The following is a 20,047-nucleotide window of genomic DNA, read 5'->3' on the forward strand; positions in this document are numbered from 1 at the left end:
AATAAAAACTACTGTGGAAAAGTTAAGTTTGAGGCATAATCATTTAATCTTCATGTCTTTGCCGTATTCAGATAACAATATCAGGCATATCCCTCCTTGTCCAGTAAATCACCTTACCTTCAGTTTACCTTAGGTGTGGGAAATGATCTTTTTATCTCCATTTTTCAGGTACGAAAACTGAGGTTAGAAAATTTAAAGTGACTTGTTCAACATCTCACAGACAGTAAGTTGCAAGCTAGAACAGAAATCCAGGTCTGTCTGATAGCATGTCCCATAGCTTTCCCCACTAAATGGAGTTTCATGGTTACATAGGTATTATGCCTGATGTATTGTCTTTTTCTAATAGCAGAGGTAACCAAAGAGTCAATTGTTAATAAGTCAAGTGTTAGTGAGCTTTGGTATCTTGAACAAGTTAGAAAGCTTCACAGAAATCACAGCTTGACTGCCTTATTACATTTATATTCTGAACTTTTTTTTTTAAGATGCATGATCTTGTCCTGCTAATTACCACAGTTCTTGCTACAGTGTATTTTAATAAATAAATATTGGCTGGGCATGGTGGCTCACGCCTATAATCTCAGCACTTTGGGAGGCTGAGGTGGGTGGATCATTTGAGGTTAGGAGTTAGAGACCAGCCAGGCCAACGTGTTGAAACCCTGTCTGTACTAAAAATACAAAAATATTAGCCAATTAGCCAGGCACGGTGGCACATGCCTGTACTCCCAGCTGCTCGGGAGACTGAGGCAGGAGAATCGCTTGACTCCAAGAGATGGAAGTTACAGTGAGCTGAGATTGTGCCTGCACTTCAGCCTGGATGACAGAGTCAGACTCTGTCTCAAAAAAATAATAAAATAAAATGTCATTCTTTCCCCACTGCATTCCAATGTCACCTTTGTTATAAATCAGGTGACTATAAATTTGGGAGTTCATTTCTGGTCTCTCTAATCTGTTGTATTGATCTTTGTCTATCCTTATGTCAGTACTACATTATCTTAATTATTCTAGCTTTTGTAAGTGTTTATCCAAGTTCTCTAACAATATTCTCTAAGATTATCTTGGCTATTCTTAGCCCGTAGAATGCTATTATTCTACAATATTACATAATTATATGTAATATTATATTCTATAATCTACAATATTACATATTGTAGAATCAGATTTTCAATTTCCACTAAAAAAGTCTTAATAGTTCTCTTGGGATTTAGTTAATTATATGAATCAGTTTGGAGAGAATTGACACTATTGAGTCTTCTAATTCACAAACATGCCTCACCCTCTTTTGTTTGGGTTTTCTTTAATTTCTGTCAGTAATGTTTTGTGACTTTTGGTGGAGGTAACTTGTGCATCTTTCATTAGTTTTATTTTTAGATATTTGATGTCGTTTGCTATTTTATATTAATATTATTAGACAAGATCTCACTCTGTCATCCAGGCTGGAGTGCAATGGAGCGAACACAGGTCACCGCACCCTCAATCTCCCAGGCCCAGGTGATCCTCCCACCTCAGCCTCCTGAGTAGCTAGGACTGCAGGTGCATGCCACCATGCCCAGCTAATTTTTTTTTTTTTTTTTTTTTTTTTTTTTTAAGACAGAGTCTTGCCATGTTGCCCAGGCTGGTCCCGAACTCCCAGGCTCAGGCAATCCTCCCACATTGGCTTCCCAAAGTGCTAGGATTACAGGAGTGAGCCACTATGCCTAGCCGTCTTTTGCTGTTTTAAATGGTATCTTTTGGTTTTTGGCTGGTTGCAGTGGCTCATGCCTATAATCCCAGCACTTTGGGAGGCCAAGGTGGGAAGATTGCTTGAGCCTGGGAGTTCGAGACCAGCCTGGGCAACATGGCAAGACCTTGTCTCTAAAAAAAAAAATTAGCTGAGTATGCTGGTGCACACCTGTGGTCCCAACTACATGGAAAGCTGAGGCAGGAGGATCACTTGAGTCTAGGAGGTTAAGGCTGCAGTGAGCTGTGTTTGTCCCACTGCACTGCAGCCTGGGTGACAGAGCGAGACCCTGTCTCTAAAATAAAAATAAAATAAATGGTATCTTTTAAAGTTTTTTTTTGTTCAATTGTTTTGGTACATGGAAATACAACTGATTTTTCTAGTTTGACCTTATACTCAGTAATCTTACAAAAAAATTTCTTATTAATTTTTAATGGTTTATCTGTGGATTGTTTTGGGCATGCATTGTGTACCCAACATCAACTAAAAATAATGATTGTTGTATTTCTTCCTTTCCAATTCACACTTTCAGTTTCTTTAATTGCTTTGTTGCTGGCTAGAACGTCCTATATAATGCTGAGTACAAGCATTAATAGCTGTCATCTTTGTCTCCCAATTTTAGGGCTAAAGCTTCAATATTTCATCAAGCTTCCTTATATGGTATTTTCTTTATCATATGAGGAAATTTTCATTCTAGTTCCCTAAGCGTTTTTATTATAAATTAGTGTTACTTTCATCAAATGCTTTTTACTTCATCAGTTGATATAATAAAATGATTTTTCTCCTTTTTATGTTATGTGGTAGATTATTTTTACTTACTTTTTTTTTTTTTTTTGAGTCAGAATCTCACTCTGTTACCCAGGCTGGAGTGCAATGGCGTGATCTTGGCTCACTGCAACCTTTGCCTCCCAGGGTCAAGTGATTCGCCTGCCTCAGCTTCCTGAGTAACTGGGATCACAGGTGTCCACCACCATGCCCACCTAATTTTTTGTATTTTTAGTAGAGACGAAGTTTCACCATGTTGGCCAGGCTGGTCTCGAACTCCTGAGCCAGTGATCCGCCTGCCTCGGCCTCCCAAAGTGCTGGAATTACAGGCATGAGACACTGTGCCCGGCCTTTACTTTCAATTTTTAAACCACCTAAGAATTTTTGGGGGAAGCTCAAATTGGTCGTAATATGCTTTTCTTTTTATGTCATTTTAGGATTTTTACAACTATTTGCATAAGAGAAATAGGCCTATAATTTACCTTTTTTGTAAAGTTGTGGTCAGGTTTTAGTACCAAGTTTATGCTGGTTTCATAAAATAAATTGAGAAGGATTCCTTCTTTTTCTGTTCTCTGGAAGAGTTTGTTAAAGATGATCTCATAAAAAATTGAGAAGGATTCCTTCTTTTTCTGTTCTCTGGAAGAGTTTGTTAAAGATTGCTGTCATTTCTTTGTTACTGTTTGGAAGAATTTACCTATGAAGCCATATCTGGTCCTAGAGATCTCTCTGGAAGATTCTTTACTTACAGATTCAATGTCTTTATTAGATAAGGGACTGTTAAAATGTTCTAGTTCTTGTTTCAGTTTTGGTAAATTGTGTTTCTTTTTTCTTTCTTTCCTCTTTTTTTTTTTTTTTTTTTAAGAAAGAGTCTTATAGCTCTCTCAGGCTGGAGTGCAGTAACACCATCATGGCTCACTGTAGCCTTGACCTCCCAGGCCCTAACAATTCTCCCACTTGGCCTCCTGAGTAGCTGGGACCATAAGCACATGCTACCATACCCAGCTAATTTTTTCATTTTTTTGTGGAGACGAGGTCTCAATGTGTTGCCCAGGCTGGTCTTGAACTCCTGGGCTCAAGCAGTCTTCCCACCTTGGCCTCTGAAAGTGCTAGGATTATAGGTGTGAGTCATCACACCTGGCCTAGTTGTGTTTTTCTAGGAAATATGCATTTTATCTAAATTTCCAAAAATATTTACATGAAGTTGGGTATCCTTTTAATATCTGTGAGAACTATAGCAGGGTCCACCTTTGCATTCCTGATATTGGTAAGTTGTACCCTTTTTGTTTTGAACAGCCTTGCTAGAGATATATTGATTTTATTAATCTTTTCTTTTTTAAATTGTAAATTGACGGTCAGGCACGGTGGCTCATGCCTGTAATTCCAGCACTTTGGGAGGCTGAGGTGAGTGGATCACTCGATGTCGGGAGTTCAAGACCAGCCTGACCAACATGGAGAAACCCTGTCTCTACTGAAAAAAAAAAAAAACAAAATTAGCCAGTTGTGGTGGTGTATGCCTGTAATCCCAGCTACTTGGTAGGCTGAGGTGGGAGAATCGTTTGAACCTGAGAGGCGGAGGTTGCAGTGAGCCGAGATTGCACCATTGCACTCCAGCCTGGGCAACAAGAGCAAAAACTCCATCTCAAATAAATAAATAAATAGACAATTTACTATTTATTTAATAAAGCTTTTATAAAGCTCAATATGCCCGTAATCTCAGTGCATATAAACTGAATAGGACAAACTTTTTTTGTAGTTCTGTTTTTATTTTTATTTTATTTTCACCCCCTCCCCCAAGTTCTGTTATTAAATGTCTTCTTTTTCGCTTTGTGCTATCTTCTCAGTATAAAAACTGGAAACATGTCTGTGGAACTATTTTTCCCTCCTTTTCTTAGACACTTTATGCTCCTTAAGAGATACTTTTTCCCCATTGAGTCACCCCTCTTTTTTCAAAAAATTAATATAGCTCTATAAGCTAGAGATGGTGTATCAGGGAAACTTTTACAAGAATTGCTTGTAAGGAGCCTCATTTTAATGATAAAAATGAGCATTCCTTTTCTCTTCTGTTATGTCTGGTGCTCAGAGCATCTGCTTCACCAGCTGGAGTACAAAACTGGTTCAGATCCCAGTTTTATGATAGAGTAGTAAGCCTCAGGGGTAGCTAATAATGATGACAAGGATTTTTCAGCTTATATTTTTCTTGCATTTTTTGCTTTTCAAACCATTTCCATGTATTCCTATTTAATATGAGCTACTTAGTGAATAAGAAAAAGCATTTAGAAATTACTGTTTTACTCATGAGGAAACTGGAGCACAAAAGAAAGGGCCATACAACCAGGTTGTTCATCCATTCGGTGAGTAGTGATTACAGTGATTCTTGCCAGGGGTGTACATCCTTATCACCTTTGGTGCTTTAAAACAAAACACATGCCCAAGCCTCACTCTTAGATAGCTCATCTGACTAGAGTGGGCCTGATCATCATCTTTTTGTTTTTCAAGATCCGCAAATGATTCATGTGGTCGTCTGATAAAAGAACCACCCTACTGCATAGTAGCAGAAACTGTGCTAGTAGATAACAGCTAGAAGTAGAAATTGTTTGCCTTTACTTAGTCTGATGGTTGGAGTTTTATTATTGTTTTGTTTTGTTTTTTTTTTTTTGAGATGGAGTCTAGCTCTGTCACCCAGGCTGGAGTGCAATGGCATGATCTTGGCTCACTGCAACCTCAACCTCCCAGGTTCAAGCTATTCTCCTGCCTCAGCCTCCTGAGTAGCTGGGATTATAGGCACGCACCACCACACCTGGCTAATTTTTGTATATTTAGTAGAGACGGGGTGTCACCATGTTGGTCAGTCTGGTCTCGAACTCCTGACCTCGTGATCTGCCCACCTCGGCCTCCCAAAGTGCTGGGATTACAGGCGTGAGCCACTGTGCCTGGCTGAATTTTATTCTTTACTGCTCCAGTATATAACTATCTAAGTTTCTATTGTCAGCCAAGAGCAATATAGCATTGAAGTTAGTGGGTCACCATCAGCACTTTTCTTTGTGTAGACCTTCAGAAATAGGAGACACTGGATTTTTAAAATTATGTGTTCTCTATATATGCACCAAAATCTTATATATGTTAGTAACTGAATTAATAAAACTGAAGACCCACACATCTTAAAAAGCAGTCACTACCCTCAACACTGTGAATATACTAAAAACATTGAATTATATACATTAAATGAGTGAACTGTATGGCATGTGAATTATATCGCAAAAAAGCTGTTAAAGCCATGATCACTACCATGATTTTTTTGTGTATGTGATCCACAGTTTACAGTCTCCTTGTTGAGAAAATGAAAGTTTCTCTCTCCAGGGCTCCCAAGTGGTATCTTTCACTTGCTTGCATATCCATATGTATATAATTAATTTTTTCCAAGAATACTCTTGAAATAATATTAACCCACAACAGAAGAAATACAAGGACTTAGGTATGACATTAGAAGTTATTAATATTGAAGGTTCATAAAGTATTTTTATAACCATTGAATATCCCTTTTCCAACTATTTTATAGAGTTAGTATCTTCCATATTTTACAAATGATTAAACTGAAGTTTGTAAGATTAAGCACCATGCCTTGGGTCACAATACTATATGTGATTGAAATGAGTGTGGGCCTAAGACTTGTGATTTGGCTTTTGCCTCTGTTCCATGCAGGCTTTCACAGCCAGGGCTTTTTATTGTAGTGTTATTATTTTTCCAATCTCTGAGCTCTGTTTCTGTCAGTTTGCACACTGATACCTTCTTTTCCACATACAGTACAGATTGCCAAGGCTAGGAATGCTGAAGGCATAAATCATTTGGCTCTGCAATTAAAACCAAAGACAAGTGGCAAAATAACACATGGTGAAAGCATGGGCTATGTTTCTATGATGCCAGGCATAGTCGAATTAATTCTTTGAGAGGAGGTGTGAATATACATGTATAATGATACTTTAACACAACTGTGAGCAAAATATTTTGTCACATTCCCCTGTGTTGTCAGGTTTAGTCTACCATCTGCCATTCTTGCAGTGACTGCTTGAAGCACCCATTAGTAGTAGCTCTGTGCTAATCCAGAGTTATTACTACTAACCTAGTAGTAGCAATCTGTGCAAGAGACCACAGATTTTTCATGGAAAGATAAAAGAGATTCTTGAATTTCTGCTGTTTTTCCTATATATCCTCTAAGGAATTATTTCTTTAATTGGAAATCACGACAGGGTAATGAGCATTTCTTTCTTTCTTTTCTTTTTGAGATGGAGTCTGGCTCTGTCATCCAGGCTGGAGGGCAGTGGCATGATCTCGGCTCACTGCAACCTCTGCCTCCCGGGTTCAAGCGATTCTCTTGCCTCAGCCTCCCAAGTAGCTGGGACTACAGGTGCCCACCACCACGCCTGGCTAATTTCTATATTTTTAGTAAAAGACGAGGTTTCGCCACATTGATAGGCTGGTCTCAAACTCCCGACCTCAGGTGATCCACACACCTCAGCTTCCCAAAGTGCTGGGATTACAGGTGTAAGCCACCGTGCCCAGCCAAGATTTCTTTCTTAATATTGTTGTATGAAGTAGTTGCAAATTTTACATTTTTATCTGTTCAGATTCGTGGAATTCCTGTAACTGATCCTTACAGTTTATAAATCTAAAAATTTCAGGATGAATTATGTTCAGTTATAATCAGTTTAAGAATGCAGGAAAGTATATAATAAAAATTATTGATTTCCATGCAAATTGATTAAAAGTCTGAGTACAGAAGAGGATAATGATATGTTATCAGAAATACTAAATCATGTGGGAAAATACTTTCATTCCTAGATACTGTCAGGTAACTGAAATTTTATTACAAAGTGTAAATGTTTTGTATCCCTGAAAGAATGAACATAAAAACCATAAAAAGAGTATGAGTGATTGTATTGAAGTAAGCTGTCTAAAACTTAGATACAAAATATTATAAAACAATTAGCTCTTTGAAAAGATTGAGCTTTTATCATAAGCCTATGTAGTTTATTCTCTCTAAAACAGTCTATATGGCTTTTCTCCTAAATTAAGGTTTCTCAACCTCAGTAACTTCAGCCTCTATGCACTAGATGCCAGTACCTCCTTTCTCTCCCCTCCTCAGTTGCAGCAACCAAAAATGTCTCCAGACATTGCCAAATATTCTCTGGGGACAATTTACCCCAGTTGAGAACCACTGCCCTAAATATAGTAGAGAATAAGAGCTGTAATACAAATTGGTAAGACTGACAGATAGTAGGACAAAACTCAAAAGATATTTTTGTTCAGGTTTGAGGACTGACAGTCAAAAGATTTTATTTTAATCAAATGATTTACTATTAAAAAGGAAAGCATCTGGTTCAGAGATTCGTCCTTACAAGCATCAGGAAGTAGTCCTGTCTTACCAGAAGAGCTATTTATCAAGTTATTTTGTAATCATTCCAAGGAGGCTTACAGAAGAAATCAGACTTAATTCTTTTCTCCTACAATGTATTTTTAGGTTCCTAAAATAACCTAAAAATGAACAGATCTTTATTTTTAAAAGGCCTCATGGAAGAAAACAGATTTAGTTAACCCTTTTTTTCCCCCACCATAGACAACATTATAGGCTTTTGAATCTAAAATTAAAAGATCAATGGATTTTCTATTTCTTTTTTTTTTTTGAGACGGAGTTTCGCTCTTGTTACCCAGGCTGGAGTGCAATGGCGCGATCTCAGCTCACCGCAACCTCCGCCTCCTGGGTTCAGGCAATTCTTCTGCCTCAGCCTCCTGAGTAGCTGGGATTACAGGCACGCGCCACCATGCCCAGCTAATTTTTTGTATTAGTAGAGACAGGGTTTCACCATGTTGACTAGGATGGTCTCGATCTCTTGACCTCGTGATCCACCCGCCTCGGCCTCCCAAAGTGCTGGGATTACAGGCTTGAGCCACCGCGCCCGGCCTGGATTTTCTATTTCTTTTCTTTGATCTTGTCTCCCCTGAATTCTGCATTCATGGAGCATGATCATTAACACATTTTAGCCTTTCTACTGAGGGTACATTTAACTTTCTTGTTTTTATCAGTTCCTTGGCAGAGCACTAATGATTTATTTTTTACCCTCTATATGATAGCCCACTAAATGTTGTAACATTCGTATGTATCCTCGGTTCACAATTATTTTGCCTGGTGAGTTTGAAATAATACAGTAGCTCTGGCCTTTACCTTTTCTTCCCTTTTCCCTTTCTCACATAGCAGCAGCTGTTGATTCAGCAGACCAAAGTCCTCGGCCCACTTCTGCACCCGCCGTTGCTCAGAGTCAGGTCGCAGAAGGCGGCGTCCCAGGTGCCTCCGCTAAAAAAACAGGGGTACCTAAAGCACAGAAGGAAACAGTGAAGGCTGAAGTGAAAAAGGAAGAAGAGCCACCTGGGCAAGCTGAGCCAGAGCCCACAGAAGCATGGAAGGTATGTCATCAGTCCGAATACCTGGCTAACTCACTTTGTGGTTTAGAGGCCTTAACTTTTGGACTTTCAAAGCAATTGCTTATTCTTGTAGACTCCTAATAAAGTTATTCCTCATTCTTTCTAAATGAAGATGTCTGCCATGAACCTGTAAAATGTTTTCATAGAGTATGTCAATAAGACTGTAAGCTATCTCAGAAGTTATAAGGTGACCCATACCTTGACCCAACTTAGTATTTTTTAAAATGAACTTATAAAACACACCAGTATGATGCTCTGCTTTTTAAAATAATTTTTACTCATCTAGAGGGAATCTCCACATCGCTTTTTAAGACTAAGCTCTGCTATTGTGATTAAAATATAATTTTATTTTCTAAAATAGATGTATGCACATTTCCAAAGAACAGGTATTACTTAAAGCACATCTGTGTGGTTGCTCAAATCTTAAGTAGCCTTACGAAAAGGAGAAGATCCATTATGTAGGAGAGGTTATACTGCTGATTTGCTTATGATTCTGAGTTAATTGTACCCACAGTCACAGCACTGTGTTGAAAGATCACCAATTTAATTAACAGATTTCCCAGACAGTGGCTACACTGACCTTTTATGTGTTAAGCTTTTTAAACACATTTAAGCAGTGATGGAGTTGAGATGCTAGCTCAGATTTATTGAAATAAATATAGGTCTTACTGTTGGCAACAGGAATTATGAGAAGCAGTCTACATAAGAAGAATTACATTTTTGTCTGTCTGTTAAGAATTTTTTTTTTTAATTTAAAACTGTATAAGGTCTTAGTAAGTGTCCTCTCTTTGGCAGATGGATTAACCCTGTTATTTTGGAGCCAGATTAATATCTAGTTTATCTCTAGAGCAGTAGACAGTCTAACTCTGTTTTGATTGTATTTTTTAAAAAAAGAGAAAAAAACTGTCAGGCCAGGTGTAATCCTAGCATTTTGGAAGAGTGAGGCAGGTGGATCACTCGAGCCCAGGAATTCAAGACCAACTTTGGCAAAATGGCAAAACCCCATGTCTACAAAAAATGCAAAAATTAGCTGGGTATGGTGACGTGCATCTGTAGTCCCAGCTCCTTGGGAGACAGACAGAAGGATAACTTGAACCTGAGAGGTTGAGGAGGCTTCAGTGAGCTGAGATTGCACCACTGCACTTTAGCCTGGGTGACAAAATGAGACCCTGTCTCAAATGGGGAAACCCCATCTCTACTAAAAATATAAAAATTAGCTGGGCGTGGTGGCAGGTGCATGTAATCCCAGCTACTGGGGAGGCTGAGGCGGAAGAATTGCTCAAACCTAGGAGGCAGAGGTTGCAGTGAGCCGAGATTGCGCCACCGTACTCAAGCCTAAGTGACAGAACAAGACTCTGGCTCAAAAAAATAATAATAAATAAGCAAACTGTTAAATATGACATACAGTTTTACTGTCCATTTGGCACTACCTTGAGTCCAGAGAGAAAAACAGATTGAGTGAGTGGTACGTGTTTGCATTTTTATACCTAGCCAGATATTTATGACATTGGTCATCAGGTTCAGTGTCAACAATGCCTTTTTAATGTTAGATTACCTCCTCAGTTTTTAATGTTAGAATATATCACCAGGACCTTATGACTATCCCTCCATTTGTTATACTAACTAAAAAGTGTTAGATTACTGGAATTGTCAGAGGAATCTTCCTAGTGCCAATGATTTCTCTGGCTTCTGCTAACTTACTGTTCTCCTTTTTCCCTTTAACATAGACATAAATATCTTCAACAGTAGACTCCCTTTGCTCTTGGGAAGTTAGCAGAGTAAAGAGATCACTACCTGGTATATGCTTTCCATTTTAAGTGCCAGATAGGGGGTCTTATTGCCAATTAATTCTACATAGATATATGTTTTGAGATACTTGTATTGAAATGAGACTGAATGCCACCTCTGATAACCTATTACTGTAATAGTGGTGGCAGAATTAAGGGTGACTCTGAGCTAATTTTATATGTAGCAGTTAGAAAATAACTATGGTGGCCAGGCATGGTGGCTCACACCAATCCCAGCAATTTGGGAGGCCAAGACGGGTGGATCATCTGAGGTCAGAAGTTCGAGACCAGCCTGTGTCTTGACAACATGGCAAAACACTGTCTTACTAAAAATGCAAATATTAGCTGGGCCTGGTGCCAGACACCTGTAATCCCATCTACTCAGGAGACTGAGGCAGAGAATCACTTGAATCTGGGAGGTGGAGGTTGCAGTGAGCCAAGATTACATCACTGCACTCCAGCCTGGGTAACAAGAGCAAAACTGCGTCTCAAAAAAAAGAAAGAAAAAGAGAAAAAGAAAACTGACATTTACATGAAGCCATATTTATTATATAAAGCAATAATAGTGATAAAGTAGCCTTATATCTGTGTAAATTTCATTATCTGACATTAGTTTGGTGCCAGATAGAGATACCTTTTAATTGTCACTTTAATGAGATCTATTCTGAAAGTACTGTGGTAGGTACTATCTCCCCCATGTATATTGTTATCTCACTTAATGTTCTATGTAGGGTCATTGACAGAACTACTATTGCTACTTGGCCTCAATTCTTAAACTGAAGTAGAGGATCTCAGTTTTCTGCTATTGGATTGATAAGGATCTGAAGCAAAAAGAAGTAATTATTCATTTGAAGAAGGAATTTAAGATTTGTAAAATAATTTAACACTATCATTTGCTAAATGTACAATTCTAGAAAGACATTATCTCCATTTTATCCATAAGAAATTTAAGATCTGGGGTAAAAAACATGTTAATGACCACACAGCAAGTATGCTGGGACTCAGTGTAGAAATGACCCAAAATCGTTAATTACCCCTGATAATTAAAATGCGGTAGCAGGATGTGCTTAATACTTGATGTTGTCACAAAATTTGGTGATCTGTTAGGTTTTTTAGACTCAATTTAGAGAAAATAGAACAATGACATTGTACTCCAAAGTAATGCTGCTTAGTGTGATTGAAAAGAATATCAACACCACAGATTGATCAGGTTCTGTAAAGAACTTAATGATACAAAGTGATTTAGCCCTTAGTAAAAATGATTAATTTTTTAATTTAAAATATCCAATGCTTTGGGCGTTGCTCACTCTAATATGCTCCCTCTTAATAGTATGGTTTTTTAAAATTACTCCTTTTTCTACATATAAAATGACATTACTAAAGGTATTTCAAAGCAAGGCAGGAGATCTTAGCTATTCTCTTTCTACTATTATTAAGGATGAATCTTGCTCTTCTACCAAACACATAGGTTCCAACTCCCTAGAAGAGATTGCAGTGTGTTGAATGTTGCCGCCGAATCCTGCATGTGCTTGTTTATAAACCAGTCCTGGGAGTAATTGCATGTGTTAGTTACAATTTAAATTGGGTTTATTGTAATGTTTTGTTGTGTAATAAATTGAAGAATGAAGTACCTCCTTAAGTATATTGATCAACTAACAAAATCCTTTGTGTTTACCAGTTTGGTGTCATATGTGGTTTATTACATGTGTGCTTTAACTGTAAAGATTTTCTTTTTTCTTCCTATCATATATGTCACACATTGAAAACTTCATGTGTAAATTTGTTAATTAATTGTTATTTAAAGTACTTCCAGATCTTTTTTTTTTTTTTTTGAAACGGAGTCTCACGGTCACCCAGGCTGGAGTTTAGTAGCATGATCTCAGCTCACTGCAATCTCCGCCTCCTGGGTTCACGCAGTTCTCCTGCCTCAGCCTCCTGAGTAGCTGGGATTACAGGCGTGTGCCACCATGCCTAGCTAATTTTTGTATTTTTAGTAGACACAGAGTTTCACTATGTTGGTCAGGCTGGTCTCAAACTCCTGACCTTGTGATCTGCCCGCCTTGGCCTCCCAGAATGCTGGGATTACAGGTGTGAGCCACCATGCCCAGCCCAGATCATTTTTCAAAGGCAAAACACAAACATGGCTATTGCATTAAATAGGCCTAAATTATTCTTTTTAGTGGGTACTGTTTTATAAATAAATATAAAAATATATTTTCTTCATCAATAGAATGCTTACCTTAATTTTCTTTTTTGATAATTTGGATATCCATATTACCTTTTTAGCCCTTGAAAATGTGATGGTAAACACAGATGACTTTTGGGAGTAATATCCTTCCTTGTAACACCCTCCATAAGACTGCATCATGATGATTACATGTCAGCATATTTCACAACTAGCTTAAAGATGCAGCTTATTTGGAAACAACACTATTCATAGAAACCTACTAACCTAAAATGTTTTTACTACTTTATTTCTTAAATGTAGGTGGAAAAATCCCACATCGAGGTGACAGTACCCACCTCAAATGGTGACCAAACACAGGTTTGTGCCAACAGGCCACTTATTCCTTTTTCCCTCCACTGCCTCAGTTTTTTCTTCTCCCTTACTCCCTTCTCCTTAAAAAAAAATTATAAAATGAAGGTTCAAACAAACTTCAATGAGCAACATTTTATCATTTTTCTGTCTTTTTTAAATTATGGCAAAACAGAAGCTTGCAGAAAAAACTGAAGATCTGATAAGAATGAGGAAGGTTAGCCATTTTTCACTTTCATAAAACTACATTGCCATTTCACCCATGCTGACTTAAAATGCATTAAAAAGACAGTGATCCATTCTTTTCATTGATTTCTTTTAATCAGGAGTTGTTAATACTTTCAAATAATGGATATGGGCCAGGCACACTGGCTCACGCCAGTGAGCACTTTGGGAGGGCAAGGCAGGAAGAGCACTTGAGGTCAGGAGTTTGAGACTGGCCTGGACAACATGGCGAAACCCCTTCTCTACTAAATATACAAAAATTAGCCAGGTGTGTTGGTGCACAACTTTAATCTCAGCTATTTGGGAGGCTTGAACCCAGGAGGTAGAGGTTGCAGTGAGCTGAGATCGAGCCACTGTGCTCCAACCTGAGTAATAGAGGAAGGCCCTGTCTCAAAAAAAAAAAAAAAAAAAGAAACCCCAAAACAAATAACAGATATGTATATACACATATATTTGCATACACTGAAGAAGGCATAATCCTATACTGTATATTGAAAAGTTTCATTAAACTTTTCAGTAGCAAAATATCTTTTTAAGCAAAATGAAATAATCAGTGAGAGTCAAACCTATCTTTTATATTTAACATTTATAAGAACTATTTCACAATGACATCATATTCTTGGAATCATTAATAATATTTTATACACATTTATCATAAAATGAAAATCATCATAGCTGGGATTACAGATGGCTCATACCTGTAATCCCAGCACTTTGGGAGGTCGAGGCAAGAGGATCCCTTGAGCCCAGGAGTTCAAGACCAGCCTGGGCAAGAGATAGGGAGGCCCCATCTCTTCCAAAAATAAAAATAAATTAACCAGGCATGGTGATGTGCTCCTGTGGTCCCAGCTACTTGGGAGGCTGAGGCAGGAGGATCACTTGAGTCCAGGAGGTTGAGGCTGCAGTGAGCCACGACTGTACCACTACATTCCAGCATAGGTGACAGAGTAAGACCCTGTCTCCAAAAAAACACCCACTTTAGCAGCAACTACTAGTATTGTTTATAACTAGGGGTTTGACTTCTCTGTGTCTCATTCTTTTCATCTATAGAGTGGGATGAATCAGTTTAAATCAGTTAACTAAATATATTTATTGGCTGATCATGTATAAAATGATCATCTTTCTTATATCTTTCTTATAAAAGGTATTAGAGATCTAGATACTGCAGTGTTGCTAAGTATGAAATATATTCCAAAAGCTAAATACTGTTTTTAAAGCATTTCTTCACTCCATGGTACATAGAATTTCAGCATTTTTTAAAGTCATATGTTTTAAGGTAACCCTCAAACAATTTAATTTCAAAAATGAACATAAAACAGCTTGTTACATAAGAAGCCAATGAAGCCAGGAGCACTGTCTATTTAAATAACATCATCACATTCTTTCATCATTCATGAACAAAGTCATCATTTTCTCATGGTAATCATGTCCTCTGTGTGTCCTTGTGATTCTCTGACCATTTCATGTTGGCATATGCTGCGCTGTGGACATTCAATTTTAAATATTTTTTAGTTTGCCAATTTTCAGTTTTTTCCCGCAAGAACAACATTTTAATTTGTTATGCTTTTCTGTTTTTCCCCCCTTTCATTTTCACAGAAAAAAAGAGAAAGACTAGATGGTGAAAACATTTATATCAGACATAGCAATTTAATGTTGGAGGTTTGTATGAACTTGAAGCTTATTTCAGTTGGTTGCCTGGAACCTTCTGCATTCTTTGCTGATCCCCTTTTCTTCATTCTGTGCTGCATTTGGTTTTGCATGCCATTGCATGAAGGAACTTTAGGTTTAAAATGCTTTTGCATGTTGGTGAACATGAAGATATGCAAACATCTGGCCTTCTGATTCTTTTTAGTTTCCATCTATCATACTTAACCCGGTAAAATATATGATTGGGACTACTTCTATCTCTCATGGTTCCATTGTTTTACCCACCTTTAGAAAATTCTACATCATTGCTAAAAGTTCCTTTAATTTTTCAAGAGTATAAGCTTGCATCTGTCCCAAATGCAAATTTGCACTATTCTTTGATTTTCTGAACTAAGATAGTGTGAAAAAGTAGGGAATTTGGAATGGACTTAAAATATTGGAGATAGTAGAAAAATGACAGAAGAACTGTGGGAAAAAAAGCAAAATATAAGCAGGAAAGAGGGAAGCCTAGCATTTACTGAGTAGTTACTATAAGGTAGTTTAATCATAAAAACAGGCCTGTGAGTATGAGATTGTTTTAAAGATGAGAAAATCGGGCTGGGCACGGTGGCTCACACCTGTAATCCCAGCACTTTGGGAGGCCGAGATGGGTGGATCACTTGAGGTCAGGAGTTCAAGACCAGCCTGGCCAACATGGTGAAACTCCGTCTCTTAAAAAAAAAAAAAAAAAAAAAAAAGATGAGAAAATTGAAGTTCAAAGAAATTAAGTAATTTCCCTATGGTCACAGAACTGGTAAAGCCAAGATGTGAGTTAGCATCTATCCAACTCTATTAAACTACACTATTTTCCACTCAGAAATAGCAACATGCTGTCTGCTATAGGAGTTGTAAGATTATTTTCCGACATGGCAGCTCAGCCTCCCAGGCTCCTCCCATCTCAATCTCCTGAGTAGCTGGGACTACAGGTGCATGCCACAATGCCCAGCTAATTTTTACATTTTTGGTAGAGACAGGATCTCAGTTTATTGCCCAGGCTGGTCTTGAACTCCTGGACTCAAGTGATCTTGCTGTTTCGGCCTCCCAAAGTGCTGGGATTACAGGCTTGAGCCACTGGACCCAGCCTAAACTTTGAAAACCAGATCTCTGGCTTAATATATAGCCTCTAATAATTATTTAAACCTCATCTTATTCTTTGTCAATATCTGTGTTTTGAGTACCTGTTATGTATTAAGTACTTTCAGAAAAATTATGCCCAGCCTTTATTAAACATTTATTGCATGGTGGGTGCAATACCAAGTGCTTCACATATATTTGTCTTGTTTAACATGAAGTTTTCCAAGGCTGGACTGTCAGATATTTCAAACTTGGCAACTAGATCTCTTTGTTTTAGCCCATATCTTAAACTAGACCTGAGTAGTTCCATCTTCAGAGACTAGGAAGAATAGTGAATGTTGGTTGATTTCCTTTATTTGGCAGTGTAACATCTTGAAATTCTAAACATCCATATTTCTTGACTAGTTCATCTTCAGTACTTCCTCTTAACTGGAACCTGCAGTACCAATCATATATTTGTCGTTTGTTCCATGAGGTGTGTTATGGCTTCTAAGAGTCACAAAGTCCCTGCGTGTGATGTGTTTTTCCCTCAGCATTTCATTGAGAGCCATGAGAGGGGATTTCTAAATAAGTGTGTTTGAAAATTAAAACTACTAACTGCCTTTCGAGAACATTTTATATTTAGTGAAGTGTTTGGTTGCTGCTAAAATTATTAAATGATAGGCATCAAAAAGTGTCTAACCTGAACACAGCCAAAGTAATTTGACCATTATTCTTTAGTTATTATAAAGTTTTTTCCCCTTCTAAAGAAGTTCTCTCAAGTTAATCTGACACTCTAGCAGGTTTTTTTTCCTAAGCATCCCTCCTCCCCCTTCTCCTACCCCGCCCCCACTAATGCTTTGTTCTGGCACAAATAAGGTCGAGTTCATTTTTAGAGCTACCGCCTCCTCCTCCATCTCCCGGAGAGAACCTGTAGCAAGTTGTCTATGACAAATTCTATTTGGAACAGGTCCCTTTGAGATCTTAATTTTACTCTGTGCCCCCACAGGTTTCTAACAAAACCAGCTAAGAAGGATGGAGAAAGCTCCCTCAGAAGCTACTGGTTTTACCAGAAAATTTATTTTCTCAGATTCCGAGCCAATCCAAAGCTAGGCAAGAAGAGTAGCAAATCACAAGTTAAAAGGTTAACTCAGAGAGGTATTGTTTTACATAGCATCTCTTGCTCATTTTTGTTTTGCTCCATTCACACTTTTAACCCTCCCAAATGTATTAAGTTGTTCTTGGCCCAAACAGATTTAATTTCCACTGAGGAGTTGGGTCACGGGACCTTACATGCCGGCTGGGTCTGGTTGCTCAGTCCAACACTGAATCTTTGAATGGGCTTGTTCATGCTTTTCTTTAGTTAGTAGACATGCTTTCTTTCTTTCAGCTAGAACAAAAGTGCAAACTGTTGTTTCCCCTACAGTGAAGTCCATATTCATAAATATACTCGCATTTGATCCCAGCAAGCAAAACGCTCTTCTGGGGTAGCTACAGGATCACCCTTTTGGAGTTAGCTTTCTGTTTGATCTCAAAGCAGGTATACATGGTTCCGTCTTGCAAAAATAAAAAGAATAGACTAGTTAATGAATTTTCTGAATGAATATCTCCAGAATCAAAATCATCTCACTGATTATTCTTCTTATGCTGTTTTCCCTTTGGCATTGCTTTTGAAAACGTTTTATTTAGTTAAAATCCGTATTACCCTCAGAAAAAACTTATAAACAAATTTTGATTTAAATGAATTCTAATTTTTTTTTTTTTCTGAATCCTAACCACTAGACTACCAGGGAGAATTCTAATTTTTTACTCCAATACAGCTGTTTCCTACAGAGCCAAAAAAGAAAGCCTACTCCCACAATTCACCTAGCATATTAGGAGATGTATTTAGCATTATACTTTTCTTGGATACAGAGCTGCCTTGATGTATAATAAACACAGAATTTTTTACAGTCATCAAGTGATGGGCTCCCACATGTTTTGATCTCAAGCATAGATCTTTTAAGGTTTTTTGAAGTGTTGTTGGACAAAGAACATTTGAGTTTTTGTCTTCAAGTTATATTTACCAGACTATTTTTGGCCAAGTCCCCTTTTGAAAGTTGTTATATGCCTCCTTTTATGTAAACCTGAATATTATTTCTAGCTCATGCTTTATTAACCTAAACTTTGTTCAGTTCTCCCTGGAATATCCCTTTAATAGCTTGCCTGAACCTCAGGTTGCCCAGTATTCAAATTTGCTAGAATATACACCTACTATGTACCCATGAAAATTAAAAAAAATTTTTTTTAATCTGCTGGAACAGTTGAATTATTTTAAATTGTCAAGGAGATATCTCAGGTATTTTGTGAACTCTTACTAACTCATTCCCAATCCTTTGAAGGTTATTGGAAGAAGTCCCTGTTTTGAATTGTACTAAGGAATGAAGTGAAGCTGTTAGAGGCTAGAAAGCCTAACACTTTTAGTTTAAGTGCATATTATTGACAAAGAAAAAAGGCATTGTATTATGTGCCTCTGAGTGATTTTTCAGAGATAGTAACAGTCTGCTCTGGAGTCTTTAGGAATTTCAGTAATACAGTCTTACATCAAAAAAGGGCTATTCTTGTTCCTCAAAAAGCAAAAACAACCACCTAGTAATAGAGAAGTAAAACGTATGTTTGCAACTCAACAAGACAAGATAGCCAATGGTGGAAGTCATATGTTTCACCATGCCTTCATTAAACAGTTTATCTATTGCTATCTCCATCCTGCTGAGCTGAGCCTAAAATAATTTATCAAGCTGAGTCTAATTGAGTAGTGGAATTACCTTCTTGGGATGAGGAGTTAGAGATCTGGTGCTGCATAATAATGGGAAGAAGAGTCATAAATTAATGCGTGAGCTCTTTATGGATTATATAACTGCTAACAGCTATGGAGTTGTGATACTTCACAGCTTCCAAGAAAAGCACTTTATTTAAAGAAAAAAAAAGGCAAGCAAATATACCATGTTGTATATTTATAATTTGAATGCAGTTTATGATTAGTAACATCTGTCCTGGATGTGGTGTGTTTTCTACCAGTGCCCAGTCTCTGATGGATTGCCCTTGGTATATTTCTTGTCCTGATTATGCATTGTTTGCATCTTTGTCCTTTCAACTGTAGGATTTAGACAAGAGTCAAGAGGAGATCAAAAAACATCATGCCAGCATCAGTGAGCTGAAAAAGAACTTCATGGAGTCTGTACCAGAACCACGGCCTAGTGAATGGGATAAACGCTTATCCACTCACTCTCCCTTCCGAACTCTTAACATCAATGGACAAATCCCCACAGGAGAAGGAGTGAGTACTTTGTCTACATGACCAACTGTGAAAATGGAGAGAATAAATGTTTTTATGTATTAATATTCTGTATCTGAGAGAAAACTTCAGAGCTGAAATTTGGATTTGGTGCCTCACTAAATTAATTGCTGCTTTTAGGCATTTGTAATCAAATATTTATTTATTTATTTAAGTCTTGTAGGCTACCCAGACCAGTTATAGGAACCATTTGGAGCCACCAGTAGATGATTAGCCTCTAAGAACTATCTCTGCAGCTACATGCTTCTGGCTACTATATGTTTATAAATTGACCATAAGCCAGTAGACGTTTGTTTGTATTCAAACTGCTTTCAGGGACTAGAAAGTTTACTAAATTTAGGAAGGTCAAAATAGAAAAGAGATTAGTCTTTTTAAAAAGCTTTATTTGAACATTTGCACAACTTAGAAATATCTAGGGCTGGGCGGGGTTGCTCACGCCTGTAATCCTAGCACTTTGGGAGGCCAAGGCG

The 20,047-nt window shown here is 37.7% G+C and overlaps 1 protein-coding gene across 33 annotated transcripts in view; it reads left to right on the top strand.

The window, feature by feature from the left end:
* The window catches only part of EPB41 (erythrocyte membrane protein band 4.1), a 224,210-nt gene that overhangs the window by 146,925 nt on the left and 57,238 nt on the right, over positions 1 to 20,047 (top strand). For 15 of the 33 annotated variants that reach the window (XM_064363585.1, XM_012439840.2, XM_064363574.1 and 12 more), the window contains 5 exons: positions 8,730 to 8,938; positions 13,232 to 13,288; positions 13,455 to 13,496; positions 15,101 to 15,163; positions 19,383 to 19,559. In XM_064363585.1, coding sequence (XP_064219655.1) covers positions 8,730 to 8,938; positions 13,232 to 13,288; positions 13,455 to 13,496; positions 15,101 to 15,163; positions 19,383 to 19,559 — 548 coding nt within the window. The remainder of the gene's footprint in view (positions 1 to 8,729; positions 8,939 to 13,231; positions 13,289 to 13,454; positions 13,497 to 15,100; positions 15,164 to 19,382; positions 19,560 to 20,047) is intronic. The other 18 variants (XM_012439832.2, XM_021668444.2, XM_012439847.2 and 15 more) reach the window with 7 other exon arrangements.

This window comes from Aotus nancymaae, unplaced genomic scaffold (genome assembly GCF_030222135.1).
Source record: "Aotus nancymaae isolate 86718 unplaced genomic scaffold, 86718_ANA_hifiasm-v0.15.2.pri h1tg000053l, whole genome shotgun sequence".
NCBI classification, from domain to species: Eukaryota; Metazoa; Chordata; class Mammalia; order Primates; family Aotidae; genus Aotus; species Aotus nancymaae.